We start from the raw sequence: 25,446 nt of genomic DNA, 5'->3' as shown, positions 1-25,446 counted from the left end.
TGAAAATGACAGGCGTAACTTAAAATAAAATTTGATGGCGTGTACAGAAATCTATTTTCCATGAATTAGCATTCGGAAATACGAACATTCCCGAAAGCAGGGCTGAGATTCTGATACACATGATAATGAACATGGGTCCATCAATGAGGGACATTCCAGGCTACGTTCCCATTAAAAAATGCAGATGGCGCTGTACAGATTTGCCGTCGCTTAACCTTCTAATTTCATGGACGAATTCCGAATTAGACTTTGAATTTAGAAGCACTCACTGGTATACCTACTTAACAGTTGTAAAGATTAAAAACATATCATTAATCAGATAAAGCGTAGCTTTCTCAATCAGATATAACATTATTACTTTTTATAAACAATTCTTCTTCTTCTATCGTGTGGGATGTGAGGTGGAGTACCAACCTCATCAACCCTGGTGTCAGGGTTACTATTGAGCCGCCAGAGGCCCCTGACATGGCTTATGTAACGACTACTTACCTACATCAGTAAGTAGTAACCGGGACCAACGGCTTAACGTGCCTTCCGAAGCACGGATCATGTTACTTTTTGGACAATCAGGTGGTCAGCCTGTAATGTCCTAACCAAACTAGGGATCACAAAGTGATTTTTATGATATGTCCCCACCGGGATTCGAACCCAGGACCTCCGGATCGTGAGCCCAACGCTCAACCACTGAACCACGGAGGCCGTTATAACAATTGATAAGTATTCTAGAGACTGCAAGGTGTTTTGTGACTATAGCTTTACCCCTTTAAAACTGACAGGAGTTTTTTTCTTTTTGAGCATTTCATCGCTGATGTCTCGTTACGCAGATACGTCAGGTATCTGCAATTTTTGACCAAATAGATTTGCACCTTTTGCAATTGTCAATCAGACACAAGTCATTACGGAAAAAATACAGATACGTCAGTTAGCAAAGTCAACCACGATTTAAGACAGGCTAGGTTCGTAAGACTATGGTCCCTACTCGTCAGTACTGACAGGACTTTAAGTAAAAACTCTTTGATAGTAAGGATGGAAGAAGGAGGCTGCTTTTCTTTTACATAATTGGCCTTTGCCCAGCAGTGGGATCGTATAGGCTAAATAAGATAAGATAAGATAAGAATTGTTTTTTATTGTACTTTGGTCTTTTCTGCCTAAGGTTAGGTAAAAAAGTTCTTTTTGCGTAAGTTTTGTGCTTTTTACTGTTCCCAAAGTGGGAACTTACCCGGGAACATCACATCACTGGCCACCAAGATAAAGTACCTATTACATTTATGCCTTGCCTTGAGGAGCTCGGTGGCGCAGTGGTTAACGCGCTTGGTCTGCGATTGTTGAAGTAAAGCAACTTTCGCAGAGGCCGGTCATAGGATGAGTGACCACAAAAAAAAAAAGTTTTCATCTCGAGCTCCTCCGTGCTTCGGAAGGCACGTTAAGCCGTTGGTCCCGGCTGCATTAGCAGTCGTTAATAACCATCAATCCGCACAGGGCCCGCGTGAGGATTTAAGGCCCGATCTCCCTATCCATCCATAGGGAAGGCCCGTGCCCCAACAGTGGGGACGTTAATGGGCTGGTGACGACGAGGCGGTTTAGGTGATACTTGGTCTTCTCATTTAAGCATAATTCAGCTTAGGTCGTGGTAAGGTATGATAGTGATTTGTGGTCAACCGTAAAACTATTCAAATCAAATCAAATGCACTTTATTGCACAGAAATTAACCAAGTAACTATTAAACTATTGCGTACCTATGTGAAGTATAGTATTCAAAGAGAAGCGTGATTTGAATCTATCGTAAATAAATAAAAAATCTCAATAGTAAACTTTCAAACGGAAATAGCTTTTTTTCACTTCCGACACAGAATAAATGATAAACCTACTACCTACTTCATTCAAATATAAAACTCGGTCTTTGGAGCTGGGAACAAACAAACAAAGTTTAGTCGAACAGACAAATGTTTTTTGAAGTAAATCCACTGAAATAAATGTTATTTTTGTTGAGGTTTCCATTTTTGAATTTGTTCCTTTTTTGGGAGGGAAATGTTCATGCATATCACTAGACTCTGGTCTACCGTATAAGTAAGGCAAGTTCGAATCTATCGCCGATAGCTTATGGACTAAAATCCGTCTCTTGTTAAGCTCCACTGAGCGTGCTTTTAGTTGCGGAAATAGAGTACGCGCCAAGTCCCGCGGATTTCAATGGAACTAAATGACAAGTCGTAATAATTCTATGCACGTACTCGGACGACAGCGCCGCGGCCGCGGGACTTCTTTCGAGGCGCTGTCTCTACCTTTTGTGCTGCTTTTTTATCCGTCTCTTTACTAAAATAGCTGCTAGATTTAGAGTAGATGTGCATTTCTTTTATCACTTCCTTACAGGAAGTTTGCAAGTTCCACCAGTAACCAGTGAATTGCTGTTCACGGAAATGTTCCCGTTGTAAAAACCCTTTAACAATAAGGATACTGGCTGCTTTTCTGTTTAAAACTTGCACTCCGATCTTATTTGCCTAAAGGTAGCCTAATAAAGCTATTTTTACATAACTTTACCGCCTTTTTATTGCTGAGAACGTTCCCAAAGTGGCAACATTATGATAAACAGTCTCGTTTTCGAAACATTTAGGTATGCAATTCTTATCGTATCATCCACGCCCTTCACCATATCACGTTTATATCACATTCTTAACTTTAAAACAATAAAATAAATAATCATAACAATTACAAATGGATAAGTTAATATAATAAACATATTATCTATCACAAAATGTGAACTTTAATTAGGGTACGATAACCAATGATCGGCAATGAACTTTGTATTGTAATCATAAAATTATAAACGGAACAAAATGCTGAACGTGTTTTTTATCATAATATAAACAAAATACCTCTGCTTACGTCAGTCATCACAAATAGGGTGATGTGATAGGGTGGGTAGAGCATTGATGTATAAAATGTTACTATGGTTAATCTTTTCGGGGAGAGCGACACGTCACTACAGCATGCCAAGGTGCAGTGAAACAAATGTATATCTTTTAAAACTGCGATAAGAATCCCCCCCGCCCCGCCCCTCGAAAGAAAATCGGGGAAATTACCGACCCTTCGGCTACCTATCCGAATAGGTAAACATGATACCATCCTTAAACATGCACTAGTCTCTACTAATCGCTAATGTCCCGCGGCTCTCTGTTGGCTGTCACTGGCTACTCTTGATATTGAAATTCCAAGAATTCTAGGGTAACAGTTCAGGTTTTTGTCATTAAGGTAGGTAACCTACCGTCCTGTCTTATGTTTGATCTATTTAATTTTCTACATGTTTTGTCCCGTCTTCTTCTTCTATCGTGTGGGTTGTGAGGTGGATTACTAACCCCATCAACGCTGGTGTTGTCAGAGTTACTATTGAACTGCCAAAGGCCCCTGACATGGCTCATGTAACGACTACTAAATTGCATCAGTAAATAGTAACCGGACCAACGCGCAACGGCTTCACGCGCCTTCCGAAGCACGAATCATTTTGTTTTTGGACAATCAGGTAGTCAGCCTGTAATGTCCTAACCAAACTAGGGATGACAAAGTGATTTTCGTGATATGTCCCCACCGGGATTTGAACCCGGGACCTCCAGATCGTGAGCCGAACGCTCAAACCACTTGACCACGGAGGCCGTTATCATACTTGTCCTGTGTAGTCTACTGTGAATAAACTATAAAAAAACTCAGTAACGACGAATTACTCTACCCCATTTCATGTGTCATCATCTCTTTTGAGTTAGAGAAGAATTGACAGTTCCGGCTTTCGATAGACCATGCTGGCTGTCTGACCTTCTAACCCGTAGCAAAAACCGGATCAATTACTTACAGGCACCTCCGAAAACATATTTAATAAAGCGAGTAAAAAGAAACATAAGTAACTAATTTTTTAGTATTTTATTTTCATTTTTTTTCCTCGGATATGTGGGTAAGCTACATACCACATTCACCTCTACAATAAAAAAACAAGTATTTTAAGTTCTTCTTTTCATATTTTGTGTTAAACATTATTAATGGCATAACACTACACCATTAAGTAGCAGTTCAAACAGCACTTATTGAATATGATATCTACTTATTCCCTATCTTTTATTTACACATTAGTTCATTAGTCAACTCAAACATAGGCGTTATCAAAGATTAAGTACTTATCTTTCTAATAGACTAGACGATAATGAAGTAGATAAAATTTTAAATTAACAGTTGCAATATGTAACGTGGATAGCTACTTATTTGATGGTATGACCTAGAGATATACTTACCTACTTAGGTAACTTTGATAAATCCTTCATTGATTAAAATCCAATCAAAAACGCTCTGATATCTCCAATACTTTTTTAAGTTGTGAATGAAATATGCTCACGACGGTGTTAAGCTCACGATCTGGAGTTCTGGGTTCGATTCCCGATGGGGACATTATCGAAATCACTTTGTGAGAATGGTAAGGACTTTTCAGGCTTGAATCACCTGATTGTCCGAAAAAGTAAGATGATTCCGTGCTTCGGAGGGCCGTTGGCCCCGGCTATTAGCCGTAAAAACATCTTCACCAACCCGCATTGGAGCAGCGTGGAGTATGCTCCATACCCCCTCCGGTTGATTGAGGGGAGGCCTGTGCCGAGCAGTGGGACGTATATAGGCTGTTTTTGTATGTATGAATGAAACATGGCTCTAATGCGATTCTTATAAGGCACCGCAAACCGATGCGGTTGGCAGTGAAGCGGTCGGCACGGTCGCATTGACTTGTATGTAATCTGCTGATACCTTAAACGGTTATTAAATTACCCTGTCCATCGGGCTAGATGCATCAAGGTCACGGGTGGTTACAATGATTACTCCCCATCAACTCTCTCGTTTCTTCTCCTTATCCTGTGGGTTATGCGGTGGAACAATTGTCCAAAAGTAAGATGATCCGTGCTTCGGAAGGCACGTTAAACCGTTGGTCCCGGTTATTACTTACTGATGTAAGTATGTAGTCGTTACATAAGTCATGTTAGGGGCCTATGGCGGCTCAATAATAACCAGGGTTGATAGGTTTGGTAATCCATCTCACAACCCACACGATAGAAGAAGAATAATATTGTTGGTACTCACTGTCCCGAAAGAGGATTTCTGGACTCTGACATGACCATAACAGGCCACATTGGAGCAATTCATTTAATAAGCAATGGTGCTAATTCCTGTAAATACCATCTAATTTTATTTTAGGTTATATCTGTCATTTTCTTATCCGCCGAAAAGGAAAGGGACGGGTAATCGACAAGCATAAAATTTATGGAACACACGTCAATTTTAAGCACAAATCTAAAACAACCGTCTAAAAATTCGCCCGGGTTATTCATTTATTTACTCATTCTTCCTAAAATTAAGAGCTGTCAATCATCCGTCCCTTTCCTTTTCGGCGGATAAGAAAATAACAGGTATAACTTAAAGTAAAATTAAGAGATGTCTGCAGGAATCGGGGCCATTATTGCTATTTGACATTGTTGATACTGCGCACTTTACTTTATGAGCGAATATCAAACTGTAACACCTATTGTTTTTGGATGAATTGCTTTAATGTGGCCTATTTCTCTCAGATCTGGTTCAATGAGGGTAAAGTATGACATAACGCGTAATTATTTCCTGGTGTCTTTGCTCCGGTCAGATAATGAGCATGAATGTATGTAATGGTGACCAGTGTCACTATATAGGTCACTAGCTTGTTTAATTTTATCTAAACAGTGGCCCCGATTCCTGCAGACACCGCCTAATTTTATTTTAAGTTATATCCGTCATTTTCATATCCGTCGAAAAGGAAAGGGACGGATGATTCACAGCTCTTAATTTTAGGAAGAATGAGTAAATGAATGAATAACCCGGGCGAATCAAAAGGTACGTCTCTGGTATGCAATCCGTTTCACGTGCTGTCTACTTAACTGTGTCGGGTTATTGACGGACGTAAAATTTTTAGACGGTTGGTTTAGATTTGTGCTTAAAATTGACGTGTGTTCCATAAATTTTATGCTTGTCGATTACCCGTCCCTTTCCTTTTCGGCGGATAAGAAAATGACAGATATAACTTAAAATAAAATTAGATGGTATTTACAGGAATTAGCACCAGTGTAAAAAATATGTAGTTATTGTAGTTACTAAGTATGCATAAATAGGCATATGGGAATGATATTACGTGTATCCATTCTTATGATAGGTAGTATAACATTATAATTGAGAAGAAAATACGTGGAATAATATTTGAACAGTTGGTGTGTACTAAGCAGGATTCAAGTTGAACACATAAAATGTAGTCTTGATGTCCCTATTTAGTGTTTACTCGTATGTGCCGTCGTTGGCATAGAAAATTGTTAGACTAAGTTTTTAGAACTCATTAAAGAAATTGTAAGATTTAAAACTAAAAAAAGGGTTAGCGCGGCTATTTTCAGCTGGCCGCTAATGACAATAAAAACTAGAAGCTTAAATAAATATAGGCGGCAGCACTGTTGAGTGTTCCTGAATTTTGACAGTTCTCCATACTGTCCAGCTAAAATTCGTGATAAAGTGCTATAAAGTGTGGAGCAACGTGGAGTGTATCCCGTCTGAAGGATGAGTTACGAAAAAGAATAGCAGTCAGTTGGAAGAAGCCGGTTTTGATTGAAAACAAGTTTTTTAAGTTTTATTATTTCCTATCTTTAGGGAATAAATATGACAATAAATACTATGATTTTGCAGTTAAACTCCGAGCAATGGTCTAAAGTGTAAAAATATAACCAAAACAATTATGTTTGTTTACTCAAATAGTATGGGGAACTGACAAAATTTAGCATGGTACAATTAAACATGATATGATTATGATTATGAAACAAGGTACTTATGCTCAAAAGTGACAGCTAACATTTCAAGGTTAGCCGCGTTGACAACATCTCACCCTCCGTTGCCATGTAAAAAACAAATTACCCACGCGTCTAATGCTTTTAAATTACTTTGAAAGGCAATTTCGAAATTTTAGTAAAAGTTTTACTTACTGTTTTAATGTTTTTTATATAATTATGTGACAACTGATAGTAATTAAGTACGTTAGTCAGTAATTCGGCGGCTTTTCATAGGAGTGAGCATACCTCGCTTTATTGTGCCATGAATTAAAGAACACTCAACAGTAGCGACACCTGATGGGAGAAATAGACAGTATTTATCCTCATTAAAATGAGGATCTAAAAAGGCCATATATGTATTTTAATATTTTATCACAGTTACTATCGCTTTTCGGCTTAGTATTTAATGCCATTTGCGGAAAATCTAAAATAAGACACGTCAATAAAAATGGCTTGCCCCCCCAGTTTTAAAGTCCATAAAGAGTGCAGGTGTAGGTTATTCGATTTTTTATTACATATGTGTAAATACAAATTGATTCATTGCAGGAAAATGGCTATTCTATTCACAAGTTTAAATTTCATTTGCCAACAGTACTTGACCACATAGGTTTATGGATCAAGGTTCATTTTCTACTCGCTAATAAGGCAATATGCACTTGTGCATTACGAGCACCTAAGTAGTCCGTGCAAAATGAATTTAGCCCGAAGTGTCATTCTAAAGGTGTCTGTCGATTCGATTTCACATAATCAAGTTTATTTTTTGAGATAATTGTTATGAAACATCTCTTTACTCATTTATTCTTGATGAGAGTTGTCGAATATTTAGTTAGGGCGAAATACCGATCTATTAAGCGCGTACGCCGCGTCGTGACACGCGTTCGAACTTTTCGTAAAAATGTAGTAAATAATAACAAATAATGTTGAAACGGAAAAAACCCTGAATGTTTTTTTTATTAATCCTAGCATGTGGTAGGCAGTTTAAGTTGTTTACGTTTATAATTGTTAAGTATGTAATTTTAATAAATAATTCGTGTTAATAGTAATTGAGTAACGGCCACAACGGAAAAAAATGTAACCAAATTAAAATATAATCTAAAGTCTTATTTACATTGAGCGGTGATAACATTGACAAATGTCTCTTTTACAGTTTATCATAACGATTTAGTTGGTCATATACATACGTTGTGGAATGTAGTGTCGTGATAAAGTAAAATATTATTTTCTATTAGTTGTGCCACCATGTTGTATCTAAGTGCTCGTGTTGGAGGTTTGAGGAATGTGGGGTCCAGGCCTTATACTGTCCTTGGTTGGGATAAGATTGCAAGGGCAGCAGCCAAGGCCGCATCTACGGTAAGTTTATAATCAAATAAATTTATAAATTTATGACTTTATTCTGAAACAATTTATTTTTTAATATCGCTTCCATGGAGTATTATTTAAAATTTAAAATTTAAATAAATTATATTTAAGTACAAAAAATAATATAATATATACTTATTTAATAAATTCTAAACCTTATACGTCTCATAACACAAACAAAATCATTGAAATAGACAAACGTGTCGGCTTATTTATGACAAATATATCTATAGGGCTAATGTTTATATATTTAAATTATTTCATCAAAATATTTTGAAATAGGTCAAGAGGACTTGTCCGAAATTAGTCCGTTCATAATGTTTGAATTAAAGTCAACTTGTTTGTGATTTGATTTGAATTTGCCGTTTTTGGAGTTGCTTGTATTTAATATTTCATAAACACGTGTTAAATGTTTAAATTAATCATTAATTTTCACTATATTTAAATATTTATAATAAATTTATTTGTTACACTTCAAGGATAAAACGTGTTAATTAGTTGTCTACAACATTTCTTTTCTATTAATTATACTTGTTAAAAGTAATTTCATTTAACCTAAAATAATTTTCGAGATAATGAATGAGATTATTCATACAGGAATTATAATTCTTGAGACTTTAGGTAAAACCTTGTAAAAGTTGCTATACGAGTTATTAGGAGGAGAAAACATCTTGAGGCGGTCTGTTTTTTGAATTAATTTGTAGATTGTGGTTGGACGACATCTACTAGTCTGGACAAATATCTTGAGGAATATTCCATTTGTCAAAAGCTTGAGTCAGTGCTACATACTTATTATGTGAACATATATGACTTTTTTACCTTCAAGAATAACAAAAATATGACTTTTAATTTTGTATTAATACACAAATTAATAAGTATCCACGTATAGATCTATACCTTTTATTGGTGTCTATAAAGGCCACATTGAAGCAATTCATTTAAATAGCAATATTGCTATTTGACATTTGTTGACATTGAGCACTTTTAAATTGCGATATTGCGTTTTTTAAATGAATTGCTTTAATGCGGCCTTTTTAGATTTTCAAATCCTTATTACATTAAAATGTCATTAAAATAAAATTAAGTGCGGCGTTGGCAGTGCGGCGTATCAAAAATTGGGGCTCCATACCCTGCCTACCTCGTAAGGGATTATCTTCAACTAATTTTAATGTTAATTAGCTATTACGGTACTCGTTAAACAAAGCGTAGATATTAATGCGTTAACTTAGGAAATGTATTTAAAAATTGCAAAATAGGTATCATAAATCATACTTAATCATAAACAGCTTTTATACGTCCCACTGCTGGGCACAGGTCTCCCCTCAATCAACCGGAGGGGGTATGGAGCATACTCCACCACGCTGCTTCACTGCGGGTTGGTGGAGGTGTACAATAGCCGGGATCAACGGCTTAATGTGCCCCCCGAAGCACGGAATCATCTTACTTTTTCGGACAATCAGGTGATTCAAGCCTGAAAAGTCATTTTGACAATGTCCCTATCGGGAATCGAACCCGGACCTCCAGATCGTGAGCCTAACTCTACAACCACTAGACCACGGAGGCTGTTAGGTATAGGAAGGGTATTATGTGTACTACGTTTCATTTAAGTCATCTAGTGCAGCTCACGACTATATCCTAATTAATCACCTTATTTGTTAGTGGATGAAGGTCCCGGGAGGACATATCACAAAAATGACTTCGTGATCCCTAATGTGGTTAGGACGTTTCAGGCTGATCACCTGATTGTTCAAAAGTCCGAAAGCTGAGTCACAGCTGATAGCAGTAGGTACATAATATATTGCACACTGCACGGGCATTAAACGAGCATAATTGATACAAATAGTCCTTGTATCTTGACCGTGAATGGAGTTCATATATCATCCACTGTATACTGTATTAACCCTTTCACGGACAGAGATCATGGGTCGAATAAAAAAAAAAACAAGTTTTCTTTTTATTTGATCGAAATTTTTATTTGCGCCACTCAAGATGCTTCTGATTTTAAATTATATAAAAAATACCTTTACAAAAGAAAAAATCGGGCCTGTCCCTGGTAAGATAGAAGTGAAACCCTTCATTGACTCCACTATTCATTACATTGCTTATCTTTAGAGGGGCTTGTTAAACTTAGAACATTATGTCACAATACAATGTCTTATCTTTTTGTAATATTAATAAATTATTTATCTTTAATGAGCAAAGTACTTGTACTTAATAGTAAACATACTTTGGAGTACTTCCGTATGGATGTATTTTCCGGGTAACTTGTGATTGTGATGTTACAAGGCTAAAAATAGTTTATGTGTTGCGATAACTTAATAATTGAGCTTGTTATTAGTTTATTGCTTTTAACTAGAAGAAAAATAGATACATAGTAGGTACCAAATTTTATTTTATTTTTAACGAATTTTATTTTCTTTTTTTTAAATTCTCATTTTCTTTAAAAAGTAGATTTAAGATATATTATTTAATAGCCCGAAGAATATGCTAGGGGAGAAAGTATGTGTGAATGCAGTAGTTTTAGGCGGATGAGAAGTTCGTTATTTGAAATGAAAAGAATGACGATTCAAAGTGTAACAATGTTACCTACTGAATAAATTCATTTTTGAATTTTAATATATCGATTACAGTGTCAGTACCTCGCCTCACTACTTTCTCCTTGTTTATTCTCTCTTCTTCGCAATGAGGATTATCTACCTATTTATAAATAAAGAATCTTTGATTTTATTTGCAATCTCTTTGAAAAGTTTCCTTAGTACCTAATTTATCAATCAAGGCAATTTGGAACATGTCTACTTAATTAAGTACCAGACTAAGTTTCAAAAGCAATCCAATTATCTTTTGTTCAAAGTAAGACTGGAATTTTAAAAGTTTCATTTGGCAATGTAAAGGTAAAATTATTTAACTTGTAAGTGGGTAAGTACTTTCAAAATTCAATTATTTGTTAGATTAGATTAGGTTAGTTTTGAATATTTTCATAAAAGAATAACTTGTAATGAGTTGAAATAGGTATTAAGTAACTAATTTAAAAAGGGAAGGGTGTTCAAATTTTACTGGGGGTTAAAATCGGAGCAATGAAGGACTTTCTAGGCTACGTTCATCTTTTTTTTTTATTTTGACGTGACTTATTGTAGATTTGCCGCAGATGGCATTAACTACTTGGCCGGACAAATGGGGAGCGCTGAAGGTTCTCACCCGGTACAACGTTTAAGACAACAGGCCTGAGGGTGCCCAGTTGGGCGCGAACCTCGGCTCAGGGCGTCGTCTGAGAGGAAGAATATTTGAAAGAATTAATCGACCCTAGTGGGTCGATAGCGATAAGCGCTGAATGAGGGAAATCGTCGACCACGCCGGCGGGGTCGGTATCGGGGTCCTGAAGTGTTTAGTGTCGCGAGCTGATTGGCTGCCTCTATGGCTAGAGTAATCGGGTCGTCGGGATCGTATATTACGTCCTTCACTACGTTCACCAAAAACACCAAAAAGATATGGCGGGACGAGAAATTTAAAACGCGTGATGGTCTCGTCAACGTCTGGGGACCAAGCGTTTCTAAATGAACACGCCTGGTTTCGGAATCTAAAGGTTCGAGAGGTCGAGATTCGGTTCCTTGCGTATACAGGGTGTTAGTGACATCGTAACGAATACTGAGGGGGATGATTCAGACCATGATTCTGAGTTAAAATCAAGTGGAATTTTCCGTCGCAAAATTCATGATTTTTTTTTAGTATTTTTTTAATTATTTTCAATTCTATACTTTTGCGATCGAAAATTCCACTTGATATTAACTCAGAATAATGAGCTAAATCAGCCCCCTCAGTATTCGTTACGATGACACTTACACCCCGCACAAGTACATACTGTAGCCATACAAGTAGGTATGGATGTTAGTGACACCGTAACGAATACTGAGGGGGATGATTCAGACCATGATTCTGAGTTGAAATCAAGTGGAATTTTCAGTCGGAAAATTCATGAACATTTTTGTTTTTTTTAAGTTATTTTCTGTTCCATACTTTTGCGACGGAAAATTCCACTTGATATCATCTCATAATCATGGTCTCAGTCATCCCTCAAAGTTTTCGTTACGATGTCACTAACACTCAGTATAGAATATGAGTCCTACCTGGGCTGCCAAAGCAAACCAGGTACATAGATGGTGTTGTAGGTACAGCTTTAACATGATGATTAATTAGCTATTTTCTCATTACTCGTGTACATAATTATTCTAAAATACAATGTAATATGTACAGGGTGTTAGTGACATCGTAACGAATACTAAAAGGGATGATTCAGACCACGATTCTGAGTTAATATCAAGTGGAAATTTCCGTCGCAAAATTCATGATTTTTTTATAGATTTTTTTAAAATATTTTAAATTCTATGCTTTTGTGATGACAAATTCTACTTGATATTAGCTCAGAATAATGAGCTGAACTATCCCTCTCAGTATTTGTTACGATATCACTTACACCCCATGCAAGTAGATACAGGTAGCCATACAAGTAGGTATGGGTGTTAGTGACACCGTAACGAATACTAAGGGGGATGATTCAGACCATGATTCTGAGTTGATATCAAGTGGAATTTCCTGTCAGAAAAGTCATTAAAATTTTAGTGTTTGTTTAATTTGTTTTCCGTTCCATACTTTTGCGACGGAAAAATCCACTTGATATCAACTCGGAATCATAGCCTGAATCATCCCTCAAAGTTTTCGTTACGCCGTCACTAACACCCTGTATATTGTTTTAGAGGAACGTAGCCTGGAAAGCCCCTCATTCATCCAAAAAGCAATATTGCAATTTGAGATTTGTAGGTCAATGTCAACAAACGTCAAATAGCAATATTGCTTTTTAGGTGAATTGAATTGATGTGGCCTTTTTAACCCCCTCCCCCCAGTGCTTTTATTTTCATAATGTCTTTCAGCAACCATCGCATTTCCGATTACGAGTACAAACTACTTATCATCAGGTTGTTTGATGTATTCGGAAATTATGATGATTATATCTAGCACCATACCTACCTACTTCTATGGTATTAATAAACTAAGTAATTTCGATTGATATGTCACTATGCTAATGGAAGTCACAACACTGGCTTCTGTACTTTGACAGATCTAAATTCAAATTCAAAATTCAAATAAGCTAAAGAAGCTATTAAAGCTGTTATTACAAAATGAAAAGATTTAAAAAATGTAGTGCGCATCACGAAAGACGTACCGCGGCCGCGACGCCACCGTCGCAGATTTTACATAGAATTATTATAACTTGTCAATTAGTTCCATAAAAATCCGTCGACTTCTTTCGTAGCGCGGATTATTATTGTAAGTCTAGTTTATTTTTGAACTTGTTTTTTTACTTAAGTATCCCATAACGCCCATTAACGTCCCCACTGCTGGGGCACGGGCCTTCCCTATGGATGGATAGGGAGATCGGGCCTTAAACCATCACGCGGGCCCAGTGGATTGATGGTTATTAACGACTGCTAATGCAGCTGGGACCAACGTCTTAACGTGCCTTCCGAAGCACGGAGGAGCTCGAGATGAAAACTATTTTTTGTGGTCACCCATCCTATGACCGGCCTTTGCGAAAGTTGCTTAACTTTAACAATCGCAGACCGAGCGCGTTTACCGCTGCGCCACTGAGCTCCTCACTTACGTATAATGAAATGTATATAATATAATGATACTGAACTAGACATTTTATTTTAAACTAAGTACATTTTTTTTATTATGTATAAATAGCCTTTGGGTAAACCGTCGTAAGCGCAATTTCTTTATGACGTGTCATGAAAATGTGCCTTTGATTTAAGGCGAACCCTTTCGCGTGTTAATGAGAATTTCCAACCTTTTCAAATAAGCATAAAGAAAGAAAATTAGAATAACTTATTTCTTGGTTAATATTTATAAAATGTTAAATTAAAAGCCGTGGATAAAAGTAGAACTCGGGGCAGATAAACCAAGCTCGTTCCAAGCTTGTTTGGGTGCGACGCGTAGTGTATATAGAATACATTAGAAAACGTTTATTATAAAAATTCTTTTGTCTTTTTTTGTGTGTACGCCACGCCACACACAAAAAAAGACAAAACAATTCTTAAAAAAAATTCACAAAACAATTAGGTACAAAAAGCAAAGACGATGTTCATTAGAATGATCGTAAGGTGGTGGTGGGCGGCCTGAGATAAAAGAGCCTCACTCAGCACAAGTCGCGGCGTGAACCATGACGCTGGTATTATAGTATCCCAATATAAAGTGTCCAAATATAAATATATAGTGTCCCAGTCATCATCATCAGCCCATTAACGTCCCCACTGTTGGGGCACGGGCCTTCTCTACGGATGGATAGGGAGATCGGGCCTTAAACCATCACGCGGGTCCAGTGCGGATTGATCGTTATTAACGACTGCTAATGCAGCCGGGACCAACGTCTTAACGTGCCTACCGAAGCACGGAGGAGCTCGAGATGAAAACTTTTTTTTGTGGTCACCCATCCTATGACCGGCCTTTGCAATCCCAGACCAAGCGCGTTTACCGCTGCGCCACCGAGCTCCTCATATATAGTGTCCCAGTACGTAGAATAATAATATTGTTTATTCTATGCATACGAACTCAAACATTACAAAAATCCCTCGAGTACGCTCCCTGAACCTACTGCTCTGTGAGTTTTAAGCTTCAAGAGCTGTCTTTGGTTTCAAATATTTGCTAACAGTAAGATGTAAAATACGTACTTATTATTAGACAGAGCGACTAAGTAGTTCAGTACAATTCATCATCTCCCTAGCATTATCCTGTTTTTCACAGGGTCCGCTTACCTAACCTGAATATTTGACAGGTCTGGTTTATAGAAGCGACTGTCTGTCTGACCTTTCAACCCGCGAAGGGAAAGCCATCCCAATACAGGTTAGGTCACATACCTTCGAAAATGCATTTCTCGGGCATGTGGGATTCCTCACGATGATTTCCTTCACCGCTGAGTACGTGATAATCATTTATGATCCAAACATGAATTCGAAAACAAATTCGACAATCATTGGATTCGAGAGAGGCTAGCGTTCTAGCAACTAGGCTACCACGGCTCGACTTATCATCATTATCAGCCGTACGACGAACAGATACCTAATTATTACTTTAAAAGTGAACAACGCCATCTATCGTGTGTTTCATGGAACGTATGTAGTACGTTCGATTGGAAAGTCCCTCATTAGTATATTCAATAAGAGTTTAGATATGAAAATCATCACTAAATTCTGCTTTTAACTACATTTCGGTTCATGAACACTTAAAGCCCTATTTCCATACAAGTCTACATAAGTTGTTGTTCCACATCAAGTTTAATCCGTAGCATGATTTGCATGCCATAATCTACTTTAAGTTTTAACGAGACTTATCATCGTAAAGTGCTGTGATTCATCTTGCTGAACTTAAACAGCCATTTAAGTTGCTAAGTGTAGTTTGGAGTTGTTTTGTATGCGTGCTCGTTGCATCACTTCCAATAGGATACCTCCTGCTATACTTCAGTTAGTAGCGTATAATTGTTGTGACTTATGTATCTTATAAAGTCGTGAGTAAGACCGAATGTACTTTTAGAATTCATACTTTTAAAATCTCTTCGATATCTCTGCCACGCGAGAGAAGTAAAAACACTAGCGGCGTGGTAGACGATTTCCCTCATTCAGCTGTTATCGCTATTGACCCACTAGGGTCTATTAATTCTTCATAATATAATCCTCTCAGATGACGGCCCTGAACCGAGGTTCGCGCCCAACTGGGAACCCTCAGGCATGTTGTCTTAAATTTTGTACCGGGTGAGAACTCTCAGCGCTCTCTTTTTGTCCGCAAAAGTAGTTAACGCCATTTGCAGCAAATCTACAAGAAATCACGCCAAAAACAGAGTTTTAAAGAACTTTAATTCTCCTAGTTAAAGTAGTGAATAGAAATAATTCCGGCTAATTACTCGTATTTATGCCAACTGAAGCAAATGTACAATTAGTCACATCAAAAAGAAAACTTATTAAAATACTTACATATTTTTGTAAATTTTCCTAAGTAGAGCATATTCCCCCACGTCCACTACGGCTTTGTACATTTTATTAAACTACTTGGCCGAAAGAAACGTGGTGGAGGACTTACTAAAACAACGAAACATAATATTACAACGTACGTTGAGTTTCTTGCAAACATTACAACAAACTTGCTGGCTCCTTTTGCTGCGATCTCATTAGTGGATAAACAAAGAAGATCAACTATAAAACATTTAACGAAGGTGTAAGCAAGAACGAAGAACTTGCCTTTTTGTTAGCAAGTACGCTTGATTTTTGTTTAGTTGCGCACAAGTTTCGAGTTAGGTGGAATAACAAGCGGCTTGCGAGCTCTAGGAGTTGTTGAGAGTTTAAGATAAACGAGTGTATACTGCACCGGTTCTGAAACTTCCCAAACTGTGTTTTTTCTATTGTTGTGTTTATTCATTATTATCAGCCGTACGACGCCCACTGCTGGGCATAGGCCTCCTCCAAGGTTGTGTTTATTATTATGTTTTTTTTCTTTGTGTCTTCGTTTGTTTTTACTGTGGCGTCCAAAATATAAAAAAAAAAATATATTTTTTCATTCTAATTTTTAAAATAATGGAACACCAAATACCCTTCACTTTTGGAACCCCAAATATCAAATGATTACAAATCAAAGACACACTAATTTAAATAGAACAAAATGAAAATGAGATCTGATGACTTTTCTACGGAGCCTCTAGACTCCGCGGAACCCAGTTTGGGAATCGCTGGAGTAATGAATAGACTAAAGAGTAATCTGATATAAATTTGAATGTACTTATTCTAATGTGTCAGACAAATCGCAATCAATTTATTCAAATCGTATCTTTTAAATTTTCGATTCTATTTACGAATTCGAACGTTCTAAATTCAAAGTCCATCGTCGACAAAAGCATCGAAAGAAGGAACAAGCGAAAATTCGTTCTGGAATTTGCATATTGGGATATGAGAGCCGTGGGACGCGCCACCTGCGTTGGCTCAGGGTACATAATCTCCAAACATCTCACCGCCTACTCTAATCCACCCTCTTCGAACACAAACTGCTTATTACGAGATTTTCCTCGCAGGACTGGATTAAGGGTACATGATCGTTTTTGGTTTTTCGGAAGTAGCTGTACATGCTACTGGCCTGGAAGAAAAAAAAACAAAAAAATACAGGATGTTTTAAAGAAAGGCAAGGATGCTCTAAACCTGCGTTCATGAATGATGACTTTGATGAGATTAAAAGAAGCGAAAGTGGTGTGACAGCGTAGCGTATTAGATACAATGGTTTTTCGTGATATATGTCTACTATATCGGGAAATAGGCGTGATATTTTGTATAACATACATGTTACCTACGTATATAGAAGTTGTATTCAGATGCTTATCATACCAAGTATATCGTATTCTGTAAGGGATTCTGTTCCTTCAACTACCAATAACTGGCTGTAAGCGTCAGTGTCCATTTTTGGACCTAATTACCAAGTATGCAAATTTTTCTCTGCATCATGCTTATAGCTATCGGAACAAGTAACACTCATCTTCCCATTCTCAAGCAAGTTGTCTCCAAGAACCCTCAGGATTCTCAATCTTACCGCAAAATAGTGAACAAATCGTCTGAAGTAAACCTATACGGGGTGTAAGTGACATCGTAATGAATACTGAGGGGGCTGATTCAGACCATGATTCTGAGTTGATATCAAGTGGAATTTTTCGTCGCAAAAGTATGGAATGGAAAATAATTTAAAAAACACAAAAAATTTCATGAAACAGAAAATTCCACTTAATATCAGCTCAGAATCATGGTCTGAATCATCCCCCTCAGTATTCGTTACGGTGTCACTAACACCCATACCTACTTGTATGGCTACCTGTATGTACTGGTACGGGGTGTAAGTGACATCGTAACGAATACTGAGGGGGCTGATTTAGCTCATTATTCTGAGTTAATATCAAGTGGAATTTTCGAACGCAAAAGTATAGAATTGAAAATAATTAAAAAAATACTAAAAAAAATCACGAATTTTGCGACGGAAAATTCCACTTGATTTTAACTCAGAATCATGGTCTGAATCATCCCCCTCAGTATTCGTTACGATGTCACTAACACCCAGTATATTCAGTAGGTAACACAGTTATATTTTGAATGGTCATTTTTTTACATAACGAACGTCTTAGCCGCCTAAAACTGTTGCAGCTTCTCACAACTTGTATAAAACCTCGGCACAGAGCTGTAAACGTATACTTACTTAACAAGTTGTCAAAAAGTGTCCCAAATTAGTCCCTGTATCCTGTTTAATACCGACCCTATTAATTTATTTAAATTGCCGGATTGGTCAACTCACCTGTTTAAAATGCATTAAAAGATTTCTTTGGTACTTTGTTTTAAAGCCTTCTCAGAATACTAACAAAATATTGGCAAACATTTCCCTGTGTTGAGTTTTAAGTAAGTTTTTTGCGTGAGAGGCATTTCTAAGAAACTATATATTCAAAAATATTTTTAAAGATAATGTAAAACGTATTTTTTATAATATAAATTAAATCCGTGGTGGAGAAGGGGGAGATGAAGCATACTTAAGTAATTAAGCAACAACTGGTAGCCACTGAAAAGAAGATCTAACACTAATATGATGTATCTTATAAAATGTAAGTTCCGTTACGTCAGGAAAATATTTTTAGGGAAGTACTTACAGCCTTTTCGCCGAACAAATGCAAATTTTCATTACCCAAATAACATTTCCCGAAATGTTTTGATTGCGGAGCGAGCGAGCGAGCTGCGGCAGCGTGTGTTGAGTGTCAGACACGAATTCTACTACGTTAACCATAATTTCTATCATGATCAACAAACCAATATTTTGCGCAATTAATATAAAGCCTTACCAAAAAAATTGCAAGGTGATAGTTTGGCAAGTTTCTATATGCATAACGAATTTACGGGATATTAAATTAATAGTTGTTACCAAAGTGAAAATTCACCAAAGATATCTATGATAAAATAAGCAATTGAACGACTACTCTATATTCGCTCCAGCTTAGAGCTTAAAGCTGGGTCAGCAAAAGAACTGTTTAAAATGGCACTGTGTAAATGGCACGAGGGTCAAATCTGTTACGAAAGTTACGGTTCTGACCGTAGAATATTACAATACCAGTCTTTTGCACTACGCGTTCTGTGATTTCAGTTGAAAGTGTTGAAACATTTTGCCTTCGGCGTCTGTTACAATAAATGTGCGGTGGCGGGTATGATATTACTTTGGCAGTGGTGCTGATTTTGACGGCCAAAATTTAATTATATTTTTGTTTTGACAGCTCTGAAACTATTGCCATCTTTCACTTGCAATAAGTACAAGAAAGATAAAGGTAGAGCTATTTTTTATAACTGTCACACTAACCAATGCAGTGACTATTTTAATTTCATTCAAAATATAGCGTTTTTATTTACGATTATTTCAAGTTAGGTTAATTTTAGAACTGTGAAACTAAAATAAAATTGTATGTGCATGAATGCATCACGCATCTGTGTGTTCCATACCACAGGGTTCCATACTTACAGGAGAGGTTGATTTTTCGCTTCCGCGGAGTTGCTGTGCAGAGCCACTACACTTTCCTCTTTTGACTAGTTATCTCGGAAAAGCTTTTAGTTCTCAAGAAGATTTTCAGTCCTTTTCTAATTTCTTAATAGCAGTCCGTGTAACATTGTTTGTAGTTGTGACAAGCGGCGGAGAAGAAACTTAGGTGCACTTTTACTGCGAGAGGAAGTTATAAAATTGTAACAGGATTGGAATTTCACAGAGTGTTTAAGTGGGCTAGGGGTCTCTGACAATATTTATTTTCGACGCTTCAAACTGGCTCTTGTATCTCATGACTTAGTAATCAGAAGTCAACTTTCACTCACTTTTTATACGAAGTCCTAAGTGCTGATACGCAAGTGCAATGCTCATAATATATATATATATATATTGATCCAATAAATTGGAGTGATCAGAACATCTAATTCACTCCCACGACATTAACAGTGAAAAACTTTAAATGCATTCGATCTACTCTTTACTTTCAGTCCGTATCTAAAAGTAAGTAAATAGGACCTAAACTAATAAAAATAAAAACGGCTAACAAGTATACGTTACGTTGATGGGCACAGATCTCCTATCAACAGTGGCGGATTTACAAATTTGCCGCCAGTAGGCTATTCAATTTTTGCCGCCCCTACTGACCTCTAAAATTCAATACGCTAGTTTAGTTCACAATCAAATTATTAGTACTTTTATTCTGTTAATAAAATTGCAACTTTCGGATTTGTATTCTATCGTCCTCATTACATCGGCTTTTTCCCGTTATTAATATGATTGTGAAGTAAGTTGTGTCAGTTTCTAGATTTTTTTACAGCAGTCGATTTAGTGAAGTGTATACTGTTGAGCTAAAACAGCAGCATGTAAGTACTAATTATCATAATTCATGTCGTCCAAACCGTATCCGGCGACGGTGACTCCTGAATATCTATCCTGGATCGATGTTGTGGTGGGCTCTGATGTGGCTGGCGAAACCGAACTTCGACTTGAAGATCCGGTCATACGGCACACAATAAAGCTGACGAATTGAGTGTGTGGATTTTGATCGAGTCTTCCACATTTGGCGCTTTGCGTCGAGATCTTGTAAACGCTTCTTTTCAAATAAATTGACGCTCTTGTGAACGGCGCGGCGTCATTCCGGTCTAAGACAAACACAATCCACCCAACTAACTGTTGGTATCTCACATGCCACGAGATTGCGCTTAAGCACGTCTTTGTAACGCAGATATTGCCCACCATGTTTTCGCTTTCCGCTAGAGAGCTCGGAATAGAAAACTGCTTTCGGTAGTCTGCTGTCATCCATTCGCAAGACGTAACCGCACCATCTCAGTCGATGCTTTATGATGAGCGCTTCTATCCCGGATAGACCAGCACGACGCAAAACTTCTGTGTTAAGGCCGTTTATACACTCGTTCACAGTGTCCTGCATAAGTTGATTGCCGATGCAGCTTGGATGTCAGGTAAACTGAGAACCGTGTTTATGTATGATGACCATAAGAGTCGTCCATTCTCATACCGGTTACGAAAGATGTCCCAGCATGAGTCGTAATTGTCGGCGCTGATATTCAAATGCTGTACGAGCTTTTCTGGTTCACCTCTCAGTTTGGATTTCAGTAGCTGTACTTTTTACGACTTCGTTAGCATATAAAAATCGCAAAAAGACACCCACTTGTTATAGTTTCCGTTAAACTCGGGTATATCAATTTTAGGCGATGTTTTCTGGCGATTAGTGTCTCGACGTTAATTTTAGAAGCCGATTTTTGAAAAGCACTTAAGTTTATTCTTGTCTTTAGATTAACTTGCCGTTTAGTTATCTTTCATTTGGACATCAGTTGTAGGGCGTGGTGACATGAGAGATATAGATAGTTTTCCTTGAACATCTTCTGTCGTGTTTTGTCGTATAAAGCTACCGTTTACTTGAATGACGTAGTCCATGTCAGGCGTCACGAGTGGTGCAAGTTTCCCGTGATTCATGCTAAACTCAGCCCAATGAGCCTCCAAAGCCTCTAGACGTTTTTCTAGATAACTGAAAATCTTCCGTTGAACAGTATCCTTGGCGTAGTTGGAGGTGATTTGCTTGATGTTATCGTAGTTCACCTTCTGTTTCTCGAGGAGTTGATCTATGTTAGTTGCCATCGTGGCGTCAATTGTTAAAGCTTCGCTGGAACAAGAACGTGCTAGTTACACAGTGATATGTGCGCTTTCTCAATGCAGTTGGTGAGACCCGCTTGCGGCAGGCCAAAAGCACCGATTCGCTATCACAGTCACTAACACAACATTCCACTATAGTAGCTCGAAGGACCAAACGTTATAAGGGCCAATGCTGGGTTTCGGCTTCAGCGCTCCACCTTCAGTTGTAGTTGTAGGATTTGATCGTTAACTCAAAGATTCGTTTAAGTAGGTTTATTTCTTTATTTGCGCTCGTGGCTAGTACGTATCGTTTACGTTGAGTGACCGTTTCACCAGCGGCGTAGCGTGGGTGTCGGCCGTCCGGGGCGGAAGACAATTTTGCCGCCCTTTTATTTACATATATCAATTTACAAATGACCACAGATTTTTTGTTTTAAATTTAATGATGTCTATATTCGTTACGCGCGTTTTTTAAAATATGAAAAATTAAATGTATATTTTTCAATCCTTCTGAGATTTTTTCTTAATATTTTTTTCCGTAAGAACCTTGTACAGATTATTAGAAAACTACAAAAAAAAAATTTGCCGAATCGGTCAAGCCGTTTCTATGTTATGTCATGACAACGGAAAACGGGTTTCATTTTTATATACTTACGGGTTTTTTTTTGGGTTGATGAGGTTGGTAATCCACCTCACAACCCACACGATAGAAGAAGAATTTTATATAGATTATAAATTGTGAAATTTTGCCGCCCCCTAAAAACCCGCCCGGGGCGGGCCGCCCCTGCCGCCTCCACTACGCTACGCCGCCGCTGCGTTTCACACTAATAATAATCGAGTGCACAGCGCTACCAAAAGCAGGGCGTAATGTTAGCAAAATATGTTCGGTTGAAGCCCGTACAGACGTAAGAATGTTCAGTACACTGTCCATTATACTAAAATATTAAAATTCTTGTCACTTGTTTCTTTATGTACTTACTTATATAATAATGTCTTTTTTATTTCTGTAAGACAAAAAAAAATTTTGGGCCAAATTTGCCGCCCCCTAAAATCTGCCGCCCTAGGCTTCAGCCTACTCAGCCTACTGGTAAATCCGCCACTGATAGGTCAACAACCGAATTGGATATGGTACGGTCACGAGCATTAATATGTATACCTACACTTTGGTACCATATCACATTAACTTTTTTGACAAATTGAACTGTAAGTCTCACTAAATGTCAAATATGTTAGTGCGACAGAGTCCTAAAGTGGGTATATTATATTGCTCATGACTGTACATTATGTTACACTTTGCTGCTTTACTCCAAAAAAGCTAGCAATGAATATATATTTATTTCAGGGCCTGACCCTCGATAAACGGACCTTGGTGAGCACAGAGCGCAAGAAGGAGACCTTCACGGACAGATCTCAGCTGAAGTATGCGAGACGGCTGGTCGTCAAGCTGGGCAGTGCTGTCATCACCAGGGAGGACGGCAACGGGTTGGCTTTAGGTCGCCTCGCTTCTATCGTTGAACAGGTAAAAGATATTATTAATGCTAGATTTATGATGCTGGTGTAAATGATAGAATTGGAAGAGGCCAGGTGTACGGTCACGAGCATTAATAGGTATACACTTTGGTACCATGTCACATTAACTTTTTTGACAAATTGAAGTGTAAGTCTCACTAAATGTCAAATATGTTAGTGCGACAGAGTCCTAAAGTGGACTCTGTCGCACATTGTATTGCTCATGACTGTACATACCGCGATCAGATCCAGGATGTTTTAAAGAAAGGTCAGGTTAAGAGTGAGCATGTTTGATGAAAGCGGAGGAAGCCAGGGTATCAGCATCGTAGTAAGTGGAATTCCGTGGTTTCTGCCTACCCTAAAGGGAAATAGTCATGATCTTATGTATGTATGTATTAATGTTAGCCGGAGTCTAAAGCAGTCGACACACGTCATCATGCTCGGAGTGACGGTAATCGATCGCAGTGTGACGTCTTTCCTACTTCAATACAATAAACGGTGACATATTATATTTACAATCCTGACCACTCAAGTCAATCAGCAACAGAACATTTCACGATCTCAATTCATGTCAGTAATAAAAAAGCAACTTCCGCGCTACGTTCGCAACGAATTAGTTGACATCTGTCAACGTCATCGTGGAAACGAGATTTTGTCTTTGGCTTTGACGCTTGTCAACTTTTGCTGGAGCGTGTACAAATGTCAGATTTTTCGTTGATAATCTCATACTTACCCAAGCGGTTCCTCAATGAAGGACTTTCCACGCTATGTTCACCAAAACAAAATAAATGGCATTGTTTAGTTTAAACGTGATAATTACCTATTTTCTGATTACTCGGGTACATAATTATTCCAAAATACAATGTAATGGCAGAAGCAAGTAATTGTGCCTGGGTGTATGTAATAAAAATGGTCATCATTTATACCCAAAAACAAAGAAAAAATGCATTATGTCTGTTATCCATGAAATTAGAAGGTTAAACGGAGAAAAAACTATACAGCGCCATCTATATTGATTTTGAGGAACGCACCCTCATTAAGTGCTAAACCTATGAAAATATCACCAAAATGCTGTGATTGTAGCCAGAAGGTGTTTGTATAGGTAGGTACATAATAACAATCAACAGAACAGATTGCTGATGCTGATCAAAGATATTATTTGACGTGGCAAAGTTATTAAACCGTCAGATTGGCAGGATATTTGAACATAATACCACAGCTTATATATTTACTGTAATAAGACCTTGTTCGCTTCAATTATTTTGCGGTTTCCTAGGAAGGAAGTATGAGCTCTGAACCAGAACAAATTATATAATATCTTTTAAGTACATTGGTCTTAAGTAATAAAAATATCTATATTTAATTAAGTTGTTTAGGTAATGCCATGTTTCAGAACGATTTTAGTTTAACAAAGATAATATTTGCATAATTTAAATTCCAAATTAAGTACTATATCCGCTTGTTTCTTCATAAACACTACATAATATTTATTTATATTCAAGATTTAAAATTACTAATACTACCTACTTCTACTTGAAATGAGTTAGGTATTGGAAAATAATACCTTACCTTATTATATTTTCATTTTTACAAGTAAGTAACTGCTACAACAAGATTTCCACGAGATTGAAGCTTGTAAAAGATCCTTCGTTTTATACAACCTCGTCCAATATGTACAAAGTTTATAAAATGTTTGTCAATCGTTAGAAATAATATAGAAAATTTTCTAAATTCGCGACAGTATTTCTTAACTTCATATTCTGTATAAAACATTTCGTAATTTGTAAGAAACAAGCCCAGTCGAAATCTACTAGAGATGCAATTTTTAATTTGGAAGTCAAAATGTTTTTATTGTTAATTTCCCATAGGTAGCAGAATGCCATCATGAGGGTCGGGAGTGCATTATGGTGAGCAGTGGCACCGTAGGCTACAGAAGAATACTCAAGGATATAGTGTGGAAGAATTTGAACGATGTTAGCGATGTTTATTTGTATTTCTCTAGTAACGC

General features: G+C 37.4%; 1 protein-coding gene across 2 annotated transcripts in view; it reads left to right on the top strand.

Annotated features, from left to right (window-relative positions):
* LOC126371211 (delta-1-pyrroline-5-carboxylate synthase) overlaps nucleotides 1–25,446 on the top strand; it is a 47,633-nt gene that overhangs the window by 5,795 nt on the left and 16,392 nt on the right. Inside the window, exons 1-2 of one of the 2 annotated variants that reach the window (XM_050016470.1) lie at nucleotides 7,877–8,204; nucleotides 23,272–23,448. In XM_050016470.1, coding sequence (XP_049872427.1) covers nucleotides 8,094–8,204; nucleotides 23,272–23,448 — 288 coding nt within the window. In that variant the 5' untranslated portion in view covers nucleotides 7,877–8,093. Of the gene's footprint in view, nucleotides 1–7,876; nucleotides 8,205–23,271; nucleotides 23,449–25,446 lie in introns of those variants that run through there. The other variant, XM_050016469.1, reaches the window with a different exon arrangement.

Source organism: Pectinophora gossypiella, chromosome 12 (genome assembly GCF_024362695.1).
Source record: "Pectinophora gossypiella chromosome 12, ilPecGoss1.1, whole genome shotgun sequence".
Taxonomy (NCBI): Eukaryota; Metazoa; Arthropoda; class Insecta; order Lepidoptera; family Gelechiidae; genus Pectinophora; species Pectinophora gossypiella.
This window is presented reverse-complemented; position numbering and strand designations above follow the sequence as displayed.